Here is a 24926-nt window from a genome sequence, read left to right as displayed (position 1 = left end):
GGCAAGTTTTTCCTTGCTTAGGCTGTGTTTAGTTCGCGAAATTTGAGAATTTGACTACTGTAGTACTTTCGTTTTTATTTGGCAATTAGTGTTCAATCATGAACTAATTAGGCTCAAAACGTTCGTCTCGCGATTTCCAACCAAACCGTGCAATTAGTTTTTTTTTATCTACATTTAATGCTCCATGCACGTATCGTAAAATTCGATGTGATGGCTACTGTAGCATTTTTTAGGAAATTTTTTGAGAACTAAACACAGCCTTAGGTGAGCCAAAATTGTCCCTCGTGACCTAGCAAGGTTCTTGTTGCATGTGGTGAGGCAATGACAAGCTTGCTCAGAACTAAGCACGCCTCATGATGATCCCATGATTGACTCCGGATCAAAGCTCATAACCTCATGTATCTGAACTTTAGCTCTATCAATGAACTCTGGTCACATTCTGCTCTTTTGTTTTTCAACATGGCTGGGATGGTTATGGGCAGCGGCGGATTCAGAAAATATTTTAGGGGGGACTGAACAACACTGCTGCTCGATCTTAAGTCTCAGCCTCCCCCTAAGCTATAGAACTTTGCCTAAAAATTCATAGAGACTCTACAGTAATTTGTACTGATTCGGTTTGGGTAGGGGGGGCTTGAGCCCCCCCGCCCCACCGCTGGATCCGCCCCTGGTTATGGGGTTATTGTTAATTATCTGGGTGGGGAATGTCTCTTGTTATAAAATTTTCAAACAACTAGATAATCCATTAGAATAGATGAAGCAATATTTTTTTAATAAATTTAATTAAATTTAAAACTGTATCACTTTCATAAGAGAAAAAAATACATTCTTCATAGACGGAGGGAGTAACCTGTCGCATTCGACGATGGGTACTCAACTTTAACAGCGGGTTGTAGTGTAAATGGCCGGCGAAAGCACCTGTGGCACGCTGCATCTTTCGGCCATCAATCTTTCCGACATCAACACAGCCAGCGATGCAGTCTAAAACCATCAACCCAAAATGTCGGTAACAAAAGTCTGGCGACGAACGCGGAAGAGTTTTTTTTTTTTCTGGCTATCGTTGTGCTTACAAAGACAGGCCCACCGCCCAATCCATCCTGCCGGTTCCAAGTGGAACCAACGCAAATCAGAGCCCATATCCATCTCCTCCCGAGTTCCCGTCCCTACTACTTGCTGCTGCTGTCTCCACTCTCAGTCTTCGTCTCTTCCTCTCCAATCTCTAACCCTACCTGTTTCAGAAAAGAAAAAGAACTCTCCATCCCTAGTGGCTTAGTGTGAGCCAAGCCAGCCGAGCCCAGCTCCGGCGGACTGGCAGATGTTTCAGGGCCCCGTTCCGTTCTGACGCAGGTCCACCCCCTAATTCCTTCTCCTTTTCTTTTACTTTTTTTTAATAAAAAAGGTTTCCTCTTTACAAGATTCTTGTGCCGATAACCCGATCGGGTTCTTTGTATTTTTTTTTTGAAACGAAGTACAGGTTCCCTGATATCGGCGGCCAGTGGCCGACTTCGTTCTTGGTCCCTTCTATTCCGGCGGAATCTGTTGCGGACCACCTCGCGACGGCGGCTGATACCCTGATTTGGGAGGTAAGTGAGAGGGCTCCGAGCGTTCCTACACTTTCGTTGCGGCGAAATTCGTCGAGGTTCCGTTCCTTTCGCTGATTAATTGTCCGTTCCGAGTGGTTCTTGTAGAGCGGCTGTGGCGTCCGAGAATCCATCTGAACCAGCACAGTTTATCAGGGCGGGAGTGAGTTGGTACGTTCTCTGGGCTCAGAGAAACCTTACCTTTTTCCTAATTTTCTTTGTATTCATTCAGGAGTATATGCTGAAATGTTACTAACTGGCAAATCAGTAACAAATCTTTGTCTAGTTTAACGGGAGTCGACACCTAGTGTCAACTAGTGTTTTGCGGCTAGTCTTGATGTTTTTGTTGCTGAAACTTGTCTGCAATTTGTATGAAAATTACTCTCATCTTTTGTGGAGTCATTAGTCGCTAGTGTAATTTTTTTATGATTACAGTGGCAGAATTAGCAGTGCTCAGCCTCTGCATAATGGGACCTGTGCATTTTCCAACTCAAACCTTTTCTGTTCATTCAGTTTTTTTTTGGGGGGATTTTTTTTGAGGCTTTTACACGTATGCCATTAAGAAAGTTTGTAATTACACACAAGCTATTAAAAAAATTGACCGCACACGAGTGCCATCGTTCTGAACTTCTTTGCTCTCCAAGCTATTCCGTCGGTGTTCTGTTCGTTTTCACCGTTTGGGAGTCCTGACAACTGGGTCCGATCAATCAAAACGTCCATAATACCCCTCTCATCCCTGTCCTCTCTCTCTCAAACTCCACGCGAACGCCACCACCGCGCTGCTCTGGTCGCTTCGCTCCCCTCCCCGGCATTGACCAGGCACACTGTCCGGCGGCAGTGTCCAGCATGGCGCCCTCACGGTGGACCGCGCGGCGGCGCTATTGGTGGGCTGCGTGTCCGTGCGCCGCGCCTCGGAGCTCCACACCGTGGCGGTGCGTGCCGGCGTGGACCAGGACAAAGCCGTGGCCTTCCGTCTCCAGCGCGCGTACGTCGCAGTCTGGCCACCTGGACCTCGCCGTGGTGCTGCTCCGCCGCACGCCCGACCCGACCGCCGTCTTTTGCACCTCCGCCATCCACGCGCACTCCTCCCGGGGCCTCCACCACGCGGCGCTGGCGCTCCTCTGCGAGATGCTGTTGTCCCCCCACGGCCTCCTCCCCACCGCGCACACCCTCTCGGCCTCCCTCACAGCTTGCAGCGGCCTCGCGGTCGGGCGCACGCTGCACGGGTACGCCGTGAAGCTGGCGCTCTCCGGCGAACCGTACGTGGCCACCGCGCTGCTGGGCATGTACGCGCGAGCTGGGGCGAACCGTATGGGTCTGAAGCTCGGCCGCGGTGGTAGTCGCTCGCCGCCAACGAAGCCTCGGGCGCGCTCTTCGCGGTCAAGTCCGCGCTCGCGGGGACGGCGGCGGCCGAGCACCTGCGGCGTGAGGCGGGCATCCTGTCCGCGCTCCGGTCCCCGCACGTCGTCCCCTGCCTGGGCGTCCACGCCGCGCCCGACAAGGGGCTGCCAGCTGCTCCTCGAGTTCGCGCCGGGGGGCTCGCTCGTGGACGTGGCCACCAATTTGGACACCGAAGACGCCGTGCACGGCTGCGAAGTCGTCCGCCGTGAAGTAGGGCGCGAAGACGCAGCCCGACACGCACCTGCGCCGCAGCGTCCTGCACGCCCCGCACGGCGCCCCCGCCCCCGCCTGCTCCTCGTCGTTCGGCATCTCCTCCGCTCGCGTCCGCGCCCGGCGGAGCTCCGGCCGCCGCGAGCGCGGGCGCGGGGGAGCTCCGGCCGCCGCGAGCTCCGCCCTGGCTGTTGCGGGCGCGCGGGCGAGCTCGGCCCTGGCCAGCCGCCGCGGGCGCGGGCGCGGGCGAGCTCCGCCCAGGCCGCACGCACGAGAAGAGAGAGAGAGAGAGAGTTTGAGAGAGGATAGGGATGAGAGGGGTATTATGGACGTTTTGACTGACCGGACCCACTTGTCAGGACTCCCAAACGGTGAAAACGAACAGAACACCGACGGAATGGCTTAGAGAGCAAAGAAGTTCAGAACGATGGCACTCGTGTGCGGTCAATTTTTTTAATGGCTTGTGTGTAATTACAAACTTTCTTAATGGCATACATGTAAAAGCCTCATTTTTTTTGTTTAAAGCAACACGAGAGAGTTACTCCTGCAATGCTTTGAGCTGCAGTTATATGTAGATCTATGTGGGTTATATTATTTCGAATCACTCTATATTTGCAACACCTTTACATTTGGCTGAAGCCATCATCATGTTGTATTTTTTGGTTAAACAGTTAAATGGATTACTTTGTTCTGAGTAGCTAGAAATAGCATTTATATCGTAATATACACCAATATTCCATTAAGTTTCATCCACTGCGTACTATACTGCATATTCTGTTGAAGGCGATGTTATCAATGTTTGAGCCATGGAAATGTTGCTGTCCCACAGTGCCACTATCTGGAGCTAGACATAGTCCTTCATTTCTACTAAACTGAAAATGGACATTACCACTTGATTCTTTTTTCTTTTGAATAGCTTTGGTCTTTTTTTGACCTTGCCCTCTTTAGGACTGTTTTGGACTTCATATTGATTTGACTGCTTACATGATTTTTTTTTAAAATCTAATTGTGGATGTTTACACTCTGGATCTTTTCAATTCATTGTAAATGTTTAAAGAGTTTCTGTTTTCTGCACAATACAAGCTTTATGGGATAATGTTTTTTCTTTCTTAACACTTAAGTAACAAATTTTGGACCACATGAGAATACATTCTGCTTGAAATGTTTCACGACCCCCTTCTTTTTTTTTCTTATAATCTCCTCGCATGTCATCTTCAGTCCATAAAAAGGGGGCAGACCCAGTGCCGGAGGCTCCCACATGAGTGGGGTCTGGGGAAGGGAAAAACCGAGGCAAGCCTTCCCCCCGCAAAATCTGTGGAGAGGCTACTTCGAACCCGTGACCTGGTGACTCAGTGAGACAGCTCTCACCACTGCACCAGGCCTGCCCTTCATGTCATCTTCAGTCCATGCATGACTCAATCTTTTATTTGCTAACTACAAAGTTCTTTCTTTTGCTTTTCAATTCTAGGGGAGAATGCCTGATATCCAGCTAGGATGCCACACTATACAGTCCCATGGCACCAAAGTGGCAAGAGTACACATGTATGACTGGATTATACTTTTATGTCTTGCTGTACTTGATGGACTGTTAAACATAATCGAACCCTTTCACCGCTTTGTTGGACGCGACATGATGACTGACTTGAGTTATCCCCTCAAGGGCAACACAATCCCATTTTGGGCTGTTCCAGTATGTTCTTGCTCTGGTACTTCATATTTTGATTTCAAATATTGATTTAACTGTGCTATGCACAATATGTCCTTAGGCATGTTATTTTTCTCTTGATTACAGCTGATTGCCATCGTGCTACCCTGGGTCATCTTTGGTGTCATTTACTTCAAAAAGAAAAATGTCTATGATTTACACCATGGCATACTAGGTACCTGACATTCTAAAGATGTTAATTGTCAATGGACAGTTTTAGTTTTTGCTGAACTTAAAAAAAATTATGCAGGGATCTTATATTCAGTGCTTATAACTGCTGTGATCACTGATGCAATTAAGGATGGTGTTGGCCGCCCTCGGCCAGATTTCTTTTGGCGTTGTTTTCCTGATGGCAAACCTGTAAATCCTTCCATCAGTGCCATTTTTTCTTATGCAAGTTCATACTGCTGACCTGCTCTATGTTCAAAGTTTAAACCCCTAGTCACTAAATCTGATATTTGTTATCCAGAATTATGATAATATCACCACCGATGTGATTTGCCATGGAGAAAAGAGTGTCATCAAGGAAGGTCATAAGAGCTTCCCAAGTGGGCATTCTTCATGTAGGAAATGAAATTACTTGGTATATTATGTCCATTATGCTTCTTGTGGTTATTTTGATATGTTGTAGTGGTTGATTGATCCACTATCTTGAGATCTAGTTGTGAGAACTCATGTTGTAGTGGTTGATTGATCCACTAGATCTAGTTGTGAGAACTCATGTTGTAGTGGTTGATTGATCCACTATCTTGGGATGTAGTTGTGAGAACTTTATGAGGTTTGACAATACTTGCTTCTGTACATGAAACACTTGTTATTTTGAATCCTTTATGATGTACTAATCCTTCAGCTGAGTTCAGTCACCGTTTATCTTTTATATTCTATTGCTGGTTAATGGTTTTGTTTGAGCACTCTCCTATATAAGAACTTTGCATAGTGAGTTCCTGCTAAGAGGAAAAACTTAGGAAATTTGTGACGCAATCTCAAATCTTTAATCATACTAGTACATTAGTTATTTCGTTTGTGTCATGTACTTGTTAATTACTTTGTCAGTGGTTCAACTTTTTTTATTGAAAGGTAATACATTACTACCTCCGGACCATTTTATCCGAAGCACGCGCATAGCAAGATTCAAACTTTAAAAACTTTGACCAATAATTGGGCTAATAATTTTTAACTATTATAATACAAACTTTATATGATTAGATTTGTAAGGAATTATACTATCCAATGATTTTAAGTTTATAAGCATAAATAATATAATATAAAGCAAATGAACGGTCAAAGTGTAATCTAGGAGACCGTGTCATTCTAACTTGCGCCAGATAAAATGGACCGGAGGGAGTATAATATTGCAACTTCACTAATAAGAAAAGAAAGAACATCGGTAAACAACTAAACAATGAATAAACAAAGATCAATGATTTGGTCGCAGTGCTGATGCAATTGTTTCTGCACATGAATACCTTTACCTGAAAACACTGTTGGACTATGATTGTAACTCTCCTTTCGTTTGAGGATATCCTGCATTTTCTTTCCTTCATGTTATTTATGTATTCAGAATTACTTTAGCTACTGCCCTGTGCCCTCTTGGAATTGCTGTTTTTTCTTCCTAATACAGTTCTCCAAAATCTTAATGAATAGCTATGTCTGACAATCAGAGATTATCCTTATAATTCTTGTCACGCAGTACACAGTTCCCATGATATTGATGAATTCCAGTGGCGAATCCAGGATTTTAGTTTAGGGTATGCCATCCAAAAAAATTTCATATCCAATTCGGTAAATCCATTTTAGCAATTCAGTAATAATTACAAAATTGACAACGTGATTCGGTACATATGCACTAAGTAACATGATGAGGCTTAAATTCATGGATTCAGTTGAAACCATCCACTAAATACAACATAAATAGTTCCAAAGACATACTGATAAACAATGCCAAATAATTAAACAATTCGCTATTTGTGATGTTAGCAAATAGCTATGAAAATAAACAATAATTTTCTGTAGAAAGATGAAGAGTAGAAGAAACCGAAGAGCAAAGATTAAATTTTTCCTAAATGAAATAGCGAATCAAGATGGTAAGCAATGTTTTCAAGGCGGCAAGGCGAGGCGTGGCGACTGACTACCGCTTACGCTAAAGCGACTAAGGCGTGAGGCGAGGCGATGCCTTAACATCTTAAGTGAATCTTAAAAGAGCAGCTTAGAGTGGTAGATAATGAAGAAAAACAAAAAGGAAAAAGGAAAAAGAAAGGAGAAGGAGCAAGAAGTAGTCTGGCCCAGCCCACTAGGCAGCCCATATACCCCTCTCTGTCTCTTGCTTCATCTCCAGCGCCGTTGCACCTCTCTCTCTCTCTCGTTCTCCACTGCCGCTCCGCCTCCACCCCTCTCTGTCTCTTGCTTCCCTCTCTCTTCCAGATGTGCTGCTCTTCTTGCTTGATTGACGGAGGAACAGAAGGGCTTTGGACGCTGCAGCTCGATGGAGGAACAGAGGAGGCAAGATGTTGCAGGTCAGCGCCGATTGGGGGAACATGGCCGCAGCCCGCACAGGCGGCCGCACGGCTCGGCGGCGGGCGGGCAGCAACTTCTCCCGTCGGCGTGGGAGAACGCGTCTGCACGGGCGAGCTGCGGCTTCTGGTTCCCCTCCCGCTCTCCTGCTGGTGAATCTCCTGCACGCCCACTCTCTCTCTCTCTCCCTTCGGCGCGCTCTGTTTCTCCTGCGCACCCCTTCTCTCTCAGTTTTCCCCGTCGTTTCCTACCGTGGCCATCCCCGTATGGCGCCCGCCTTGCTCGATTTCGACGAATCGGACGCCAAATCGACGACTTCCGGACGCCATGGTAGTAAGGCGGACGCCATACCAATCTGAGGCGAGTCGTCCGCCAAGTCGTCCCGCCTGTAGCGCTTTCCCGATTAGGCGACGCCAAAGCGACGCCAAAGCGGCGCCTTAAAAACATTGATGGTAAGCCTTACTGCTGTGGACGCGCAAACTACAGATGAGATGAGCCTCCGATCCAATCCAGCATCCAGGGCGGAGGGTGGCACTGCGGCAGGGCACTAGGGTGTCTGTGCGTTAAGGGTCAGCCGTCAGGCAGCATGCGTGTCCTCCGTCCTACGGTCGAGATTAGATTAATTATAGGAACCGGAAACTTCGTGTACCTTAGCATGTACTGGAACGTCTGGACTTGCGTATTGCCGCATGGGCCGCGTCACATGGGCCTCCCGTCCTCCGGTGATGGCGTGTGATGCGATCCAGATATGTTTTCTTTTTTGTTTTTACGAATACAGCGTACACATACTACTATGTATACCAGTTGCCGCCGGTCTTGCAGGGTATGCCAGTGCATACCCGGCATACCCTGTGGCTCCGCCACTGATGAATTCTCTCGGCATTGGTTACTTGTTATATATTCTTGAGCTATATATCCTTTTGATAATTCTTGTCACACAGTACACAGTTTCCATGATATTAATGGATTCTCTTGGCATTGGTTACTTGTTATATATTCTTGAACTATATGAATTATACATGTTAGCAGCATTTGGTTTCAGCATATCATTTTGAGGCATGCATCACCTTTGCAAGCAGGTTGTTTACGCTTTCTCAGTCGAGGGGGTTTCCTGCTGGGTGTTTGCCATAATATGCTAAATTTTCCCCTTTTCAGAATGTGAATTGATGAATCTGTTTCTGTTCTTTGTCACCTACTGCAGGGTCTTTTGCCGGTCTAGGTTTTCTTGCGTGGTACTTGGCTGGAAAACTTAAAGCTTTTGATCGCAAAGGTCACATTGCAAAACTGTGCTTAGTTTTTCTGCCTCTACTTGTCGCGTCACTTGTGGCGGTTTCTCGAGTTGATGATTACTGGCATCACTGGCAAGATGTCTTTGCAGGCGGCATCTTAGGTTTGCTACTATTTGATGCCCTTTTGTATTTAACATTTAGAACACGCTTTATGATCAGAAGTCATATATGGAGTGTCATTCTCTTATTTCTTTTCAGGTCTTACAGTTGCTTCATTCTGTTACCTGCAGTTCTTCCCGTTTCCCTTTGACAATGATGGTACCTTTTTCGCCCTTCTCTATAATATATGCTGATGAGATATTGAACTCACATTTTACTACATGTTCCTGTTCCTATTAATTTACAGCTCTATGGCCACACGCATACTTCCAACAGCTAGCTGAGACACACAGCAATGGTAATGCAAACTCAATCAACATAAGACCTATACAGTCTGAAGATGAACAAGAAGACCATGGTGGCATTGCCCTGAGGGACACCAGCCCTATCTTGGAGTCGATGGAGTCTGGCAGGAGACCATGAAGAAGCATGCCACTTAGTTTGTCCGAGGTGCTAATTCTTCCATTCCTTCAAATTCTGGAAGCACGATGAGTTGTGTGGTTTCATCATGTAGCCGACCAATGTAAAGAGTACGGAGGTATATCTACCGCCTTCTGATGATTTGATGATCCACAGTTTTTCTTGTAACTGCCCAGCAGGCCTTGATACCATGACATAACATCTGTTGTGTATGCTGTAAATGACAGTGAATGTTTATGTTTCCAGTGACAATGTGAATAGTTGGTTTTGCACTGCTGTAGTATGGAAAGTTTGTTTCGAGGTTCCCCTTGGCTGTAATGAAATTGTCCGACAACCTGCGAATGGATTGCAAACTGTCTTTAGAATTCAGTACTACTGCAATTCTGACAAATGTTTCCACCTTCTCAGGTTCAGTCATGTCCTCAATCTTAAACTCTTATAAAGTAAAATTTCACTATTCTATTTTTTTCAATCCTCAGCTGAAAGCTCTATTTTGGTTTTGGTGAATTGAAGAAATCCTAAGTGCTAGTCCTTTGCTCTAAGTGATCATGAAACATGTTAGCACATTTCAAGTGATGGAGCAAATGAATGAAGATCATGATGATGGTGATAGTCATGGTGATGAAAGTGCTCGGGCTTGGAAAAGAAGAAAGAAAAATAAAAAGCTCAAGGCAAAGGTATAATTTGATAGGAGCTCTTTGTTTTGGTCATCGAGACACTTAGCGAGTGTGATCACATTTTGGATAGATAACCGTACTATTAAGAGGGTTGAAACTCGTCGCGAAATGCGGTTATCAAAGTGCCACTAGATATTCTAACTTATTGCATATGCATTTAGATTCCAGTGAGTGTTAACACCCTTGAAACTATTTGTGAAAATATGTTAACACATGTGCACAAGGTGATACACTTGGTGGTTGGCACATTTGATCAAGGGTGGTGAAGTTGGATTTGAGGTGGCGCTGTTTTCTCTGACCAGACTCTGGTCTCGAAGTGACCAGACTTGGTGGTGGTGCGTCCGGTCATTTATAGCGGAGAAGGGCGCGATGTCGGTCTGTGACTGGACGCGATGCTTGTGCGTCCGGTCGTGTGTGACGTACGCTGACGCAAGCGATCTTGGCGCGTGGAGAGGATCGGACGCTGCCATGCGTCCAGTCGCTGCTGACCTAACACGTCCGATCGTCGATTTCTAGCTTTGGATGCTTACTAGATGTGACCTGACACTGGGTGACCGCGGGGAGCAGCGTGTCCGGTCGAAGCGTTAGGGGTGTGTCGGGTATCGCTATTAGGGATACCCAAAGCAAGGAGGTTAGCGCCCACACAGACTTTACGGATGAAGCAAGACGTATTAAAAGGTCTCGTCCGACCCCAAGGCCGTGGGGGTCTCACCCAAGGCCGCGGGCTCCGCCTCGCCTGACCCATTGGGTGCGGGCTCCGTCTCGCCCGACCCCAAGGACACGGTTTTCGCCTCGCTCGATCCCGTGGGTGCGGGCTCTTGTCTCGTCGGACCCCAAGGCCGCGGGCCCCGTCTCGCCCGACCCCTTAGGGTGCGGGCTTCGTTTCGCCCGACCCCAAGGACGCGGTTTCCACCTCGCTTGACCCCTTGGGTGCTGGCTTCGTCTCGCCCGACCCTAAGGCCGCGGGGGTCTCACCCAAAGCCGCGGACTCCGCCTTGCCCGACCCCTTGGGTGCGGGCTCTGTCTCACCTGACCCCAAGGGCGCGGTTTTTCGTCTCGTCCGATGGGGACCCAGTACCACCGTCAACTACTCTAGGTCCAAGCGTATGGGCCTATGTTCAAAACTCTGACATTAGGGAAGAGACCAGCACACCTTGATGTTACCCGTGGCCATGATGGGCCATACATAAGGATCCACATCAAGAACAGCGTCGGGTGTGCTGTTCTGCCTAACCCTCAGTACGAACGCTAACAGGCGTGTCAGTTCACCACGACGTCCACCAGGACAGAATGGAACGCTATGACCTGGTAGACGACGCTTGCGCATGGCATCAGTGACGAATAGGGCCACGACGTGGAGCCATCCCTGTTGACGTCTATAGGATCGATGGGACCCTGCATGAAGAGGAAGGACCCGACGATCCTGGAAGCCTTCTTCTCTCTCTAGTTCTTCTATTTTTCCTCCACTATAACCCGTGCTCTCTCCTTCACCTATAAAAGGGGAAGCAGGGCACCCCATGAAAAGGGGTATTCAGATTCGGCACAAGACCGAACCATGAGATAAAAACATAAGAGCACGACACGAGCACACGGCTGAGTAGCGATCGAGCTCTCAGCATCTGTTCATTCATTTCACTAGAGACTTGGGATCCTTCCCCTCTATTGCCTGTTTATAACCCCTACTGCAAACTAAGTGCCAGTAACACAAGCAACAACAAACTGGACGTAGGGACGTTTCGCCCGAACTAGTATAAACCCTTGTGTCCTCTGAGCACACCATCCGAGTCAGATGCGCAAATACAAATTTACTCGTCGTGGTCCAAAAACACCAACAGTTGGCATGCCAGGTAGGGACTTTTTGCGTGTCTAGACATCCACATCAGGCCTCGGATGGCTAGTCACAGCGTTAGCTGGGTCCCGGACGTGCACGTGCGCTTCGAGAACCTGGACTTCATCGTCAAGACGGGGGGAGAGTTGGTGCAGGCTCCCATCGCCATCTAACCTCTCCACACCGCCGACCTCGACACGATCGCTGAGGCGCTTGAGGAGCTGCAGTTGCACGCATCGGAGGCTGGTGCCCTAGGAGCGACCAGCTCCTCGGCTCTGATTTTGGGAGGCTAGAATGCCAGCTCGGCGCCTTCCTAGGACCCCGACTGTCTCGGGAGGACCTAGGCCGCCTCACCTTCTCGTTCGCCAATGTCATGACGCAGCTTACCGGAGGAGAGCCACTTTCCTCGGAATATCTCATCCCGAGCGCTCCGACAGCGTTCCTGTTCGGTCTACGCAACGCCGCCGAGACTGTTGGCCATCTTGTGGCGCAACACACGCCCCCATCCCCCACAAACGACGAGTTCATGGGGATGACCGAATATGTCACGGAATCTTTCCATGACCTCCTCGTAGGAGAATCAGAGTCGTCCTCCAACTCTGACTTCAGCAGGGGGAGCCATCACCCCTCCCGTGAATGTTTCATGGTAGGTACCCCTGAGGGGTATGTCGAAAGCATCCACGAGGGATAGGCTAACCCAATGAATGGCTTCGACGATGAGGTCAAGGGGGATGTAGGGGCCCCACCTTGCCTACGTGTAGGGCAGCTGAAGGCTCGACACCAAGAGCTAGAGAAAGCACGACTCCAGCTCGAACATGAACGCACGGAGCTCGAACAAGAGATCGAGCGCCATGGAGATGGTGGGCGTGCGCATGCCATGGCCCGTGACGTGAACTGGAGGATCATCGAGGACGATGAAGCCCTCCCACACTTCACCCGGGCAAGCTAGAACATCGCTGCTGTCGTGGCTTTGCTTCGGCGGCTTTCGAGGCCCACAACACCCGAGGATCATTGGGCCCATCATGAGATTCACACCTACTTGAGCGTGCGGCGGCGCAACAGGTCAAGAGCTCGTTGTCCCGACGACGTGAGCTCGATGGTAGCCAGCGCGCGCCCTCAGAGCAACCCAACAGGGACGTGTCAGTCCACTTGGCGTAGCAAGGCGGTAGGACGCATGCCGCGGTACCAGTGCATGAATGTCTTGGCCTCCACCGTGACGCGCGCGATACCCTCGACACCCGTAGGCGTACCTACAACGATGCGGGGGAGGAGGCTAGCTGTGGCTACCACGCTCATCGTGGCGGATGCTACGATAGCGACGAAGACCGAAGCTCGAGCCCCGACTTGCCGGGACCTTAGGCCTTTGGCCGACACATCCTCAACGCCGCCTTCCCATCGTGGTACCGATCGTCGACCAATATCCCAAAATACTCTATGGAAATGAACCCTGGACTGTGGCTCAAGGATTATTGGCTTGCTTGCCAAGCCGGTGGAGCGGATAATGACGATTTCATTATCCACAACCTTCCATTGTTCCTGGCTGATTCGGCACGAACGTGGTTGGAACACCTTCCGCCCAACGGAATCCAAAGTTGGGCGGACCTAAAAGAGATCTTCATGGGAAACTTCTAGGGCACATATGCGCATCCTAGGAACCCATGGGATCTTAAAAACTATTGATAGAAGTCTGGGGAAACTCTTCATGGGTACATCCGGCGCTTCTCATGGTAGTGCAACGAGCTGCCCAACGTTGCCGACGCCGATGTCATAGGAGCTTTCCTATCTAGGACCACCTATGAGTCGTTGGTTCATAAGCTAGGACGTAAGGGCCCACGAACCACCAAGGAGCTCCTCGACATCGCCACCAGCCACATCTCAGGCGAGAAGGCGGTCGGGGCAATTTTTGACCGCCTCAAAGGCAAGGCAAAACGAGACAAGGACGTCGGCGAAGGCGCCTTCAACCGTTCCAACAAATAGAAGAACAAGCAGCGGCACTGAGGGCTCACTCGTGGCCACCGCTGACTGCAAAGGGGGTCGGAAGCCTACCAAGGGTACCCCGAACCACTTCAAGAAGTTGCTCGAAGGTCCTTGCCCAAACCATGCTTTCCCCGTCAAGCACCTATACAAGGACTGCGTCCTCATGAAGCGGTTCTTGTCCGGAGGCTCCAACAAGGGGAGCATAGAAAGGAGCCCATGCCAACCGCAAACGATGCTAAGGGGAAGGATGGCAGATTTCTGGTGCTGGATGGCTGCCTCATGATCTTCAGGAGGGTCAGCGACCTACGACTCCAAGCGCCGCCAGAAGCTTGTGCACCGCGAGGTCTATTCGGCCGAGCCGGCCGCGCCTACCTTCCTCCAATGGTCGGAGTTGCCATAACCTTTTATCGGACTAACCACCTAGAAAGCGTCCCACAACCAATAAGATATTCGCTCAGTGGTCGACCCAATCATTGGCACAAAGTGGCTCACCAAAGTGCTGATGGATGGAGGCAGCAGCCTCAACATCATGTATGCTAAAACGTTCGACACCATGGGCATTGACCGAGCGCGCATCCGGCCGATCGGGGTGCCTTTCCATGGCATCAGTGCTAGGAAAGCAGGCCGTACCACTTGGGCATATCGATCTTCCCATTATCTTCATTGATCCGACCAATTATAGGACGGAGACCCTTATCTTCGAGGTGGTCGGGTTCCATGGAACCTACCACGCCATCTTGGGACGTCCATGCTACGCAAATTTCATGGCTGTCCCCAACTACACCTATCTGAAGTTGAAGATGCCGGGTCCATGCGGGGTCATCACCATCGGCTCCTTCTTCCAGTGTGCCTATGAGTGCGAGGTCGAGTGCTGCGAAGACACCCCAACAATTGTTGCCTCCAAAGAGCTTGCGGCCATCAGGGAGGAGATCATCGAAGAAACGCCCTGACCCTAAGCGATCGGCCAGGTCTTTTGAGCTTGTAGAAGGCGCCAAAGAGGTCCTCATAGACCCTAGTGGCTTCGAGGGCAAAGTGGTGCGCACTGGCACCACGCTTTCCTCTGAATAGGAAAGCGCACTCGTCAACTTCCTCTGCACCAGCAGAGACATCTTTGCGTGGAGACCCTTAGCCATGCTAGGCATTCTGAGAGAAGTCACCGAGCATGCCTTAAAGATTAGGCTAGGCTCCAAGCCGGTGAAGCAGTGCCTATGTTGCTTCGACGAGGAGAAATGCAGGGCCATCGGTGAGGAGATTGCGAAGCTTTTGGTGGTCGGGTTCATTAAGGAAGTATACCACCCCGAGTGGTTAGCCAATCCTATTCTTATACGAAAGAAGAGTGGGAAATAGAGAATGTGTGTCAACTACATAGGTCTCAACAAAGCATGTCCAAAGGATCCATTTCCTTTGCCATGCATAGACCAAGTAGTTGACTTGACCTCAGGGTGTGAAACTCTTTGCTTTCTTGATGCATACTCCGGGTACCATCAAATCACAATGAAAGAGTCCGACCAGCTCGCAACATCTTTCATCACCCCATTCGGATCATACTGCTACGTCACAATGCCGTTTGGCCTAAAGAACATGGGAGCTACGTACCAACGCTGCATGCTCAAGTGTTTTGAGGATCTCATTGGACAGACTGCTGAGGCCTATGTGGATGACATCATGGTCAAATCCAAATGGACTGACCAGGTCATAGCTAACCTAGAGCAGACCTTCGCGAAACTCCGAGGAAACAACATTAAGCTCAACCCTGAGAAGTGCGTTTTTAGAGTCCTAAGGGGTATGCTGCTAGGTTTTATCGTCTCCGAGCGTGGCATCGAGGCCAACTCAGAGAAGATCTCGGCCATCATGAGGATGGGCCCGATTCAGAACATAAAGGGGGTACATGAGTTATAGGGTGCCTCGCCATGCTCAGCCACTTTATCTCATGCCTCGGCAAACGAGGTCTCCCCCTCTATCGGCTTCTAAAGAAGGTCGACCATTTTGAATGGACGTCCGAGGCCCAGGAGGCACTTGACATGGTCAAGCAGCTTCTGACGAAGGCCCCGATCCTAGTCCCTCCGACTGATGGGGAACCGCTTCTGCTCTACATTGCGGCCACCACACAACTGGTTAGCGCTACCTTGGTGGTAGAGCGAGAAGAAGGGGGACACGCCCTCAAAATGCAGCATCCCATGCACTTCATCAGCGAGGTCTTGTCTAATTCGAAGACTCGCAACCCCCAAATCCAGAAGCTCCTGTACGTCATCCTTGTCGCCAAGAGGAAGTTGCATCACTACTTCGAGTCGCATCTGGTGACGGTCGTGACGTCCTACCCTCTCGGCGAGGTTGTTCAAAACCAAGATGCCATAGGAAGAATCGCGAAGTGGGCACTCGAGCTGATGGTTCAAATCATTTCATATGCCCCTTGGACGGCCATCAAGTCCCAAGTGCTTATCGATTTCATTGTAGAGTGGACCGAGGTCCAAATGCCACCAGCAGTCATCGACCAAGAGTACTGGATGATGTACTTTGATGGATCGCTGATGAAGAAAGGCATCGGCGCGGGGCTGGTCTTCGTTTCACCCCTTGGGGTACGCATGAGGTACATGGTTCGCATCCATTTTCCCTCCTCCAACAATGTGGCTGAATATGAGGCACTCATCAATGGCCTACACATCGCCATCGAGTTGGGTATCTGATGGCTCAATGTCCGAGGCGACTCCTAGCAGGTCATCAACCAAGTCATAAAGGAGTCACACTGCCACAATGCCAAGATGGCTGCATATTGCCGAGAAGTCCACCAACTGGAAGACAAGTTCAACAGTCTCGAGCTCAGTCACATCCTGAGGCGTCTCAACTGAGGCAGCCGATGTGCTGGCAAAAATGGCATTCGGTCGAGAGTCAGGTGCTGATGGGTGTCTTCGCCAGTGATCTGTACAAGCCCTCGGTCCGCTATGAGGAGCTGGAACAAATCGGTGATGGGCCGCCTGCCCTGGGCTCAGGGGCTAACCAGTTAGTGGCTCCATCTGACCCCAAAGTCATGGAGCTTGATGAGGATCTAGCGATAGAGGCCGATCCTCTAGCCGACTGGAGGACACCCTACCTCGACTACCACATCCGTGAGGTGCTGCCGATGGATAAAATGGAGGCTCGGTGGCTCGCGCATCGTGCCAAGTCCTTTGTCCTTATTGAGGGAGAACTATATAGGCAAAGCCACACTAGGATCCTGCAGCATTGCATCCCCATCGAACAGGGAAGCAGTTGCTGAGTGATATCCATGGTGGGGTCTATGGGCACCATGCCACACCTTGGACCCTGGTGAAAAATGCATTTCAACAAGGCTTCTACTAGCCAACCAGCGATAGCTAACGCTGAATAGATTGTGCGTACCTATGAAGGGTGTCAATACTACACTCGACAGACCCACCTACTGGCCCAAGCGCTCCAAACGATCCCCATCACTGTGGCTGTTCACGGTCTGGGGGCTCAATCTGGTCAGGACCTCTCAAGAGGGTGCCCGAGGGCTATACGCACTTGCTTGTCGCCATAGACAAGTTTACAAAGTGGATAGAGGCTCGACCGATCTCTGCTATCAAGTCCGAGCAAGCCATGTTGTTCTTCCTTGACATCAGTCCATCGCTTTGGGGTCCCAAACTCCATCATCATGGACAATGGCACGTAGTTCATCAAAAAGAAGTTCCTCTGATTCTATGATGAATACCACACCCGCAGTCGATTGGGCCACCATGGCACACCCCCACATGAATGGACAGGTCGAGCATGCAAACGGCATGGTCCTACATGGCCTCAACCCTAGGATCTTCAATCGGTTGAATAAGTTTGGCGGACAATGGGTCATGGAGCTTTCCGCGGTGCTCTAGAGCTTGAGGATGACCCTAGCCGGGCCACTGGCTACACACCATTCTTCATGGTCTATGGTTCTGAGGCTATCCTCTTAACTGACCTTGATTATGGAGTGCTGAGGGTCAGGGCATAGGATGAATAGGGAGACGAGGCATCCCTCGAGGATGCCATGGGCCAGCTAGATGAAGTGCACGACGTTGCCCTCCTCCACTCGACCAAGTACCAACAAGCCTTGCGCTGGTACCACAACTGTCGAGTATGGGGTCAGGCCTTTAACATTGGGGACCTGGTGCTCCGCCTCGTCTAGAGCAACAAGAACCACCACAAAGCTCTCTCCACCGTGGGAGGGACTGTACATCGTCGTAGAGGTGCTCCGACCAGGCACCTACAAGCTCAAGACCATCGACGTCGAAGTCTATGTCAACACTTGGAACATCGAACAACTATGTTGCTTTTACCCTTAATTTATGCACACTTTTCCTTATCAGTTTCACTATCAACTCCTCGATCTTTAGTGACACCCGACCCCAGCAATGGTAGGCGGTCAGGCCTCCCTTGGGGGCTGATAAGGGATATCTATCTGGTAGACATTCTCTACGCCCGACCTTTTCTCATGTTAAGACCCAGATGCGAGGGTCGTGGAAACAAACGCTGAGTAAAACTAGTCGGACTGCAAGAAACCTACGCCCCAGCGGCTACGACGTTTTTGCTCACCAGCGTGATCAGAGTTTTTTCCACACCATGAGCTTTTTAGCCTTAACTATGGAAAGAGTCGGTACATGTTTAAGAGTATATCCACCTGGCAAACATTCTATGTGCCTGACCCTCTCTCATGTTGAGACCTAGAAGCAAGGGTTGCAGAAACAAACGCTGAGTAAAACTGGTCGGACTATAAAAAACCTATGCCGTAGTGGCTATGGCGTTTTTGCTCACCAGCGTGATCAGAGTTTGTTCACCCGCACCCCGAGCTTTACAACCTTAATGATGGAAAGGGTCAGAACACATTAACCTTTTTATACAAAATGGGGAGAAGGGCTAAAAATCTGTTTGGCCATAACAAAATTTAAGAGCTTCTCCACTTATTACGAGTTCACCGCTTGGCTTATCTGCCTAACTAATTTCTTGGGGGGATGATCTCATCCTCTATCTCTACAGGTAAGTCCTGTGCTAGTGGGTCACCCAAGTCAATCGGACAACTTGGGCCATTGCCGAGAGATGGGTATGGAGGAGTAGGATGCCCTATGTGGGTTATACTGACTGCATCATGAACGATGGACCCAGATTCCACTCGAACATATCCAGTAAGAGCTCCCCAAACCCGTCACTTAAGCCATCGAGGTAAGTCCTGTGCCAGCAGGTCACCCAAGTCGATTGGACGGCTTGGGCCGCTGCCAAGATATGGGTAAGGAGAAGTAGGATGCCGTATGCGGGTTATGCCGACTCTGTCATGAATGACGGACCCGGATTCCACTCGGACATATCTAGTAAGAGCTCCCCGAACCCGTCACTCGAGCCATCGAGGTAACTTTACCGACCCTACTTTCTAGTGCATGAGTATTCATTCATCCATTCTTATACATGCAAGCATCACATATGCAATTATTGCATCGCAGCGCTTTGCGTCATGTCACAAAGTGGTAGTCGTCTCATTCAACATGAGCGGTAATCAACCGAGGTTTGAAGACCAGCCCGCAAAGGGCTAGAGGCCGCCTCGCATCGAATAGAGCTAGTGGAGAAAACACATATGAGCCCCAGTGGCCTTTGCTCGACCCGCTCAAAAGCAGATAGGGTCATCTCAACCTTCTCGTTTGATCCTAACCTCAAGACATGCCCATAGAATCTCCATCGAGGGGAGGCTAGCGAGCCACGTGAGTCGGTCTCTAGAATGACTTAGGCATCTATAGGGAGGTGGATTAAGGAGCATTGGAATGCCACATGAGGGCTATGCCAACCCTATTACTAACGACGGACCCACATTCCACTCAAACATACCCATTTGCGAGCTCACCGAGCGCGACACTCGAGCCATCAAGGCAAGTGACATTAGCTCAACCCCTCTAGTTGCGAAAACCATGGACGGGGTGATGATCACAAAGATGAGCCGACCCTTGATCGGACCCCTGCTACGCGTGGGGGCTCAAGGAAAGTTGAACTCTCAAGGAGACCGAATGCGCAAGTCGTAGAACGATGGCTCAGATCCTAGGGAGGGGGTACGTACAAAAACTAAGAATAATATTTCTAAAACAAGAGACACTTTCTCCTACTAGTTTCGCTATCGTCTCCTTGATCTTTAGTGAAACCCGACCCTAGCAATTGGTGAGGGGTCAGGTCTCACTCAAGGGCTGATAAGGGCATATATATATACCCTTTCTTAAATAGTCACCGTGCCCGACCCTTTCTCATGTTAAAAACCTAGAGACAAGGTTTGCGTAAATGAACGCCAAGTAAAAGTTGGTCGGACTGCAAGAAACCTATGCCCTAGCGGCTATGGCACTCTTGCTTACCAGCGTGACCAGAGTTTCCTGCCCACATCTTGAGCTCTATGGTCTCAACAACTAGAAGGGTCAAAATGCTTTAACCCCTTTTTTACAAATAAAAAGGGATAAAGAACAGACTTGTTCAAACAAAACAAAAGAATAGACTTGTTCAAATGAAACAAAAAGGATGGAACTTGTTCGCTTATTAAAGATACTCCGCCTAACCTATCTAACTGAACTAACCCCTAGGGGGGATGATTTCATCCTCTATCTTGGCAGAAAGGTCATGCGTCAAGGGGCCACCTCCTCCTCGATGACGTCTAGCTCGACGTCGGTATAGATGGGCGCGAAGCCTTGGCTCATCATCGCCAGATCGATGTTCTCGTAATAAGAACATGTGATCACGAATGAACGGTGAACGCCAAAGCGAAGCGCGCCCCTTGCCATATCATGTGCCTGGTCCGTAATCCGGTTGGTGCGAACCATGAGGGAGCTTGTCTTCTGCTCCGGGGCCAGCTCGAGCTCGTCGCAGACCAGCTAGACGGTGACACGCAAGCTATCATGTTTGTCACACTCCTTCTAGAGGGTGTCCTTCACCTCGCTAAGCTTCTTCTCTAGCCCATGGCTCTTTACCACCTCCGCCCCTAGCTTGTCATCGAGACCTACCCTAGTCACGTACTGATCGTGTTAGAAGGCTCACCATGGATTCCAAGGAGAAAACACAACAAGAAAAACCATAGACTTACCGTTCACATTTGCTCAAAGCCTGCGCACCTCATCGCGCTATCGAGTCACCTTGGCCTCTAGGTGCCAAACCTCCTCTTGGCACTGCCAGACCTCTGTGGCGAGCCTAGCGAACACGCCCTTGGCTGCAATCTTCAAGTCCCTCTCCCTCCGGAGCTCCTTCTTGAGGTGGCCGACCCGCTGCTAAGCGTTGGCGCACTCCTAGCGAGCCAGCTCAGTCCTCGTGCGGAGCTCTTCTATGGCCCGGAGCAAATCGTCTCGCTCCTTTCGTAGCTGTTCGGCCTCCACGACATCCGTGCATGCCCTCTTGATCAGGGCCGCGAGCTTCTCCTCGGCCTTATGGGCATCATCGCGAGCGTCCTTCTCTCTGACTCGGAGGTCGGCCACCTCTCGTGCGGCAGGGGCAAGCTCAGCCACCTCTTGACAGGCGGCAGCGAGCTATGCAGCCAGCCCCTCACTCAACTGCATCTCCTCAGCAAGGACCTAGGACTTCTCCTGGCTATGGGCCATAAGGACCTATGAAGAAGACAAGACTTAGAGGCACGGAAGGAGAACAAAAGGGTTGGAAGCATGGTCGTATCTTACCTGGCCCACTAGGGCAACAATGTCGCGCATCAAGCTCAGCATGGTGGTCAGGGCATGAACCGCATCCCAACCTCCATGTGGATGCTCCCCCATTCCCTCTCCTCTATCACTTCATCGATGGTAGCCACCTGGACGAGAGACCAAGACGTCCCCACATCGACCTCAAGCGGCACCGACCTCTCTAGTGACGCAGACACGAAGGCCTGCCCCATCGCCACATCCATGAAGGATGCCTCGGGTGCGCCCCCTTCCGTCTACCCTACTATGGACATGGCCACCTGCTCAAACAGTGGCTCTGGCCGTACCTCCTCCTGCCTATGGACACCGAGGGCACAATTGGCCGTGCCACACCCGCCACTGGGCGCCCTGGACGCGCCCTCCTCTACCTGCTCTCACGTGGATACAACCACCAGCAGCACCTCCTCGGTCAATGTCATGGCTGCCCTGACGCCACTTGCACTCACCACCAGCCGACCCCAGCTGGCTCCTAGCGCTGTTTATCTTAGGAGAATCTTCTTCGAAGCAAGCCGTAGGAGAGTCCCATGCCCTCCGACGCTGTAAGGGACATGACGGTCAGATTGTGGCAAAAGTTCATTAAGATAAAAGGACAAAGGAACTCTTGACTCACCTTGATGGCATCATACGAGGATGTTTTGGGGCCAGCTTGCCTGACCCTGGCTGCTCCTCGTAGGCATGTTGCTGCTTTCGAGCCCTCCCTCAGCTTAAAGGGCTCGGATGAATCAACACGGCCACCCCCCACTGACTCCGAAGATGCCGCCGAGGGCTCAGATGGAGCAGAGCGACCTATTTTCACCGGCTTTGGGGCCATCGTTAAAGTCCCGAATGAGGCAGGGTGGCCTAGCTCCACCAGTTCTGAGGCCACCGTCGAAGGTTCAGACATGGGGGTCCAGTTTGTTTTTGCCAGCTCAGGGGGCACACCCTCCCCCTCTTGCCTCATGACATGCCATGGGAAGGGCCCCGCGTGCAGCGAAGGCGGGTCCTCGTCCTCGGTGGCCAGATCATCCCACGGGATGGGCGGCATGGAGCCATCATCTTCCTCTTCTTCTTCTTCTTCCTCCTCTTCTTCCGACGAGCCTTGACGTCGCTTCCTTCGCTATAGCTTTGCTTGCTGCTTCGATGGCCGTTTCTTCTCCTCATCGTCCTTCTTCTTCCACTGTTCATCCATGACATGGTTCGTCGCCCTCACAGCTACGTGCTCTGGCAGCGGCGCGATGGAGTCCTAGAAGACTAACCCCATCGATAGCTCGATGAAGCCCGCATCTAGCCGCATCATAGGATGCCCCATTGTTAGAAACATGGCATCGGCCTCTCTCGTGGCCTCCTTGATGCACTGCGCAACCTCACTGTTGTGGAGCGGCTCCTAGGCGAGCGTTATCCTGACGGGACACGCGTCGGACATCATCCCATACAGCAGGAGGACACGTGCCATCAGGGGCACTACCCTCCTCGTGAGATACCTCCCAATGACGCTGGCCCCACAGAGGCCATGGGTCTTTAGGAACATGATGGCCTCGAGGAGATCACACATCCTCCTCTCCCTAACGGGTGGCCCCATGGCCTTGATGGCGGAACCTCCTTGATCAGATGCCTAGAGAAGAGAGGCAAGGGTGCGGTAGGGTCATCCTTCATGTAGAACCAATGCGAGTGCCACCCCTTGTTGGATCTAGAAAGCTAGCAGTGCAAGTACTCGGCCGCCCGCAGCACCCAAAGGTGGATGCCCGCACATCCCATTGGCACCGGGGTCTCCTGGCCTGTCTCCTTCATCAAGGAGATGGAGAAGAAATATCTCTAGAGCTCGAAGTGGGGCTCAATCCCTATGTATCCCTCACACACCATGATGAAGGCCGCGATGTGCTGGATCCCATTAGGGTTCAAGTGCTACAACTTGATCTGATAATGGTGCAGCAGACCCTAGAAGAACGGGTGAGGAGGAACCATGAGTCCATGGTCATGGAAGAGCGTGAAGGAGATGACATAGCCATCGGGTGGTGCCAGCGCCTCCTCGTGGCTAGGCACAAGCCACTCCGCCGCATTGGTCCTCCCGTAGAGAAGACCATGCTTGATGAGGCCCTCCATGTGCGCGTAGGTAACATTAGAGCGATGCCATGAATCCATGGAGGATGGAGGTGGCTACGGAGGAGCGGAGGCTATAGATCTAAGGCTCTGGTGGTAGACTAGTAACTATGGCAGATCTAAATGGCGGCGGTGGAGAAGCGGAGAAGGTAAGGCTATGGTTTTGGTGTACAGAAACGTGAAGGGGGATGCCGCTATTTATAAGGCGGAGCAGGGCAAGAAGGTGAACCGTCCATCTAGATTCATGTGCCCACTATGCCACATCCCATAACCTCCCTCCAAAGATCGTGCGCATGCAATCTCTATCCACGCCCTCAAAGGATACGCCGGATGATGGTTTGCCCGTTCAATGGGCCAAAAACCATCGTAGGTATGGTGGGATATGGAGCTGAAAATGCTGCTCCAACCCATTTAGGCCCAGGAGTTTGAAGGCTGGCCCTCTGACAGGCTTATAGCCACTTTGGGGTGCCCTTAGAGTGAGGACTGGAAAGGGATGGACCGACTAGTGGCCAGTACCTAGGCGCATGAGCATCGCGGGCATCCCGACCCATGTTCAAGTCTTTAGTCGGTTCCTAGTCCATGGTTTTTCCTCAAAAAAGGTAATGAGCCCTCAGGACCAGTCGAATGGACCCAAGAACTATATGGATTGACTGCCAAGAGTCTGGAGTCGGTCACCGGCTGATCCATGTCGGACCCCCACAAATGAGAAATTGGGGCCCCACTCAGACTAGCGCGTTAATAGCTCATCGAGCACCATGTTTTGTCCACCAAGGAAAATATGGCATGACTCAGCCCCTCTATTTTATCGAACAAAACACTTGAGGGACGACGATCATGAAGACGAGCCAACCCTCGACCGGACCCCTGCTATGCGTGGGGGCTCAAGGAAAGTTGGACTCACAAGGAGACCAAACACACGGTCGCAGTACGATGGTGGACCGATTGGATCCTAGGTACTAGAATCAAGAAAAATCTTTTCGACCTCCCGAATCCTATGGTTACATGCCCCCGAGAAGACCGATTGCGACAAAAGGGAACCGCCGCCCTACCAGGACATGACGCAGGCTAAAAAAAAGAAGGCTATATGCTAATGCTCATGAATGCTTGGATGATGCTTGTGCTCATGAAATGCAAGTGCTAAATGCAATGCTTAACACTAGGGTGTTATAGGCTATACCCCCCAGAAAGGCAAGGCAACCTTTGCTCCTCACAAGACTAGTTTTGTGAAGAACAATGGTCAGTTTTGCACTAGTTGCAAGTAAGTTGGTCATAAAGAGCATAATTTCAAGAACAAGAAGAATGCTATTGTATCCTCCATTAGATTTGATTCTTGTTACTTGCTCACTAAGGGTGCCAATGGTGTGAAGGCTAAGTTTGTTCGTACATCCATGTTGGGCCTAAAGAAGAAGGCCATTTGGGTATCAAAGAGCTTAGTAACTAACCTTCAAGGACCCAAGCAAGTTTGGGTACCTAAAAAGAATTG

At 50.4% G+C, this 24926-nt stretch overlaps 2 protein-coding genes across 10 annotated transcripts; both read left to right on the top strand.

The window, feature by feature from the left end:
- The first annotated feature begins 1078 nt into the window (after positions 1–1078).
- LOC136499030 (lipid phosphate phosphatase 2-like) lies at positions 1079–9484 on the top strand. Of its 9 annotated transcripts, none has more exons than XM_066494738.1 (12): positions 1079–1344; positions 1472–1580; positions 1686–1748; positions 4407–4478; positions 4657–4730; positions 4849–4878; positions 4981–5068; positions 5144–5253; positions 5363–5456; positions 8606–8794; positions 8892–8951; positions 9040–9484. In XM_066494738.1, the coding sequence occupies exons 5-12, from the start codon at positions 4683–4685 to the stop codon at positions 9213–9215; spliced, it is 795 nt and encodes a 264-aa protein (XP_066350835.1). In that variant the 5' UTR covers positions 1079–1344; positions 1472–1580; positions 1686–1748; positions 4407–4478; positions 4657–4682; the 3' UTR covers positions 9216–9484. The 9 variants fall into 9 exon arrangements, with proteins under 9 accessions (XP_066350835.1, XP_066350834.1, XP_066350833.1 ...); XM_066494737.1 differs by having other exon boundaries at positions 4407–4540; XM_066494736.1 differs by having other exon boundaries at positions 4407–4567.
- Positions 9485–16590: 7106 nt separating this feature from the next.
- On the top strand, positions 16591–16947 carry LOC136499785 (uncharacterized). Its single transcript, XM_066495317.1, has one exon. The coding sequence runs from the start codon at positions 16591–16593 to the stop codon at positions 16945–16947; it is 357 nt and encodes a 118-aa protein (XP_066351414.1).
- The last annotated feature ends 7979 nt before the right edge of the window (positions 16948–24926 follow it).

The sequence above is a fragment of the Miscanthus floridulus genome, chromosome 13 (genome assembly GCF_019320115.1).
Source record: "Miscanthus floridulus cultivar M001 chromosome 13, ASM1932011v1, whole genome shotgun sequence".
In the NCBI taxonomy this organism is placed as follows: domain Eukaryota; kingdom Viridiplantae; phylum Streptophyta; class Magnoliopsida; order Poales; family Poaceae; genus Miscanthus; species Miscanthus floridulus.
The sequence above is the reverse complement of the archived record's forward strand: the minus strand, read 5'-3'. Positions and strand labels throughout refer to the sequence as shown.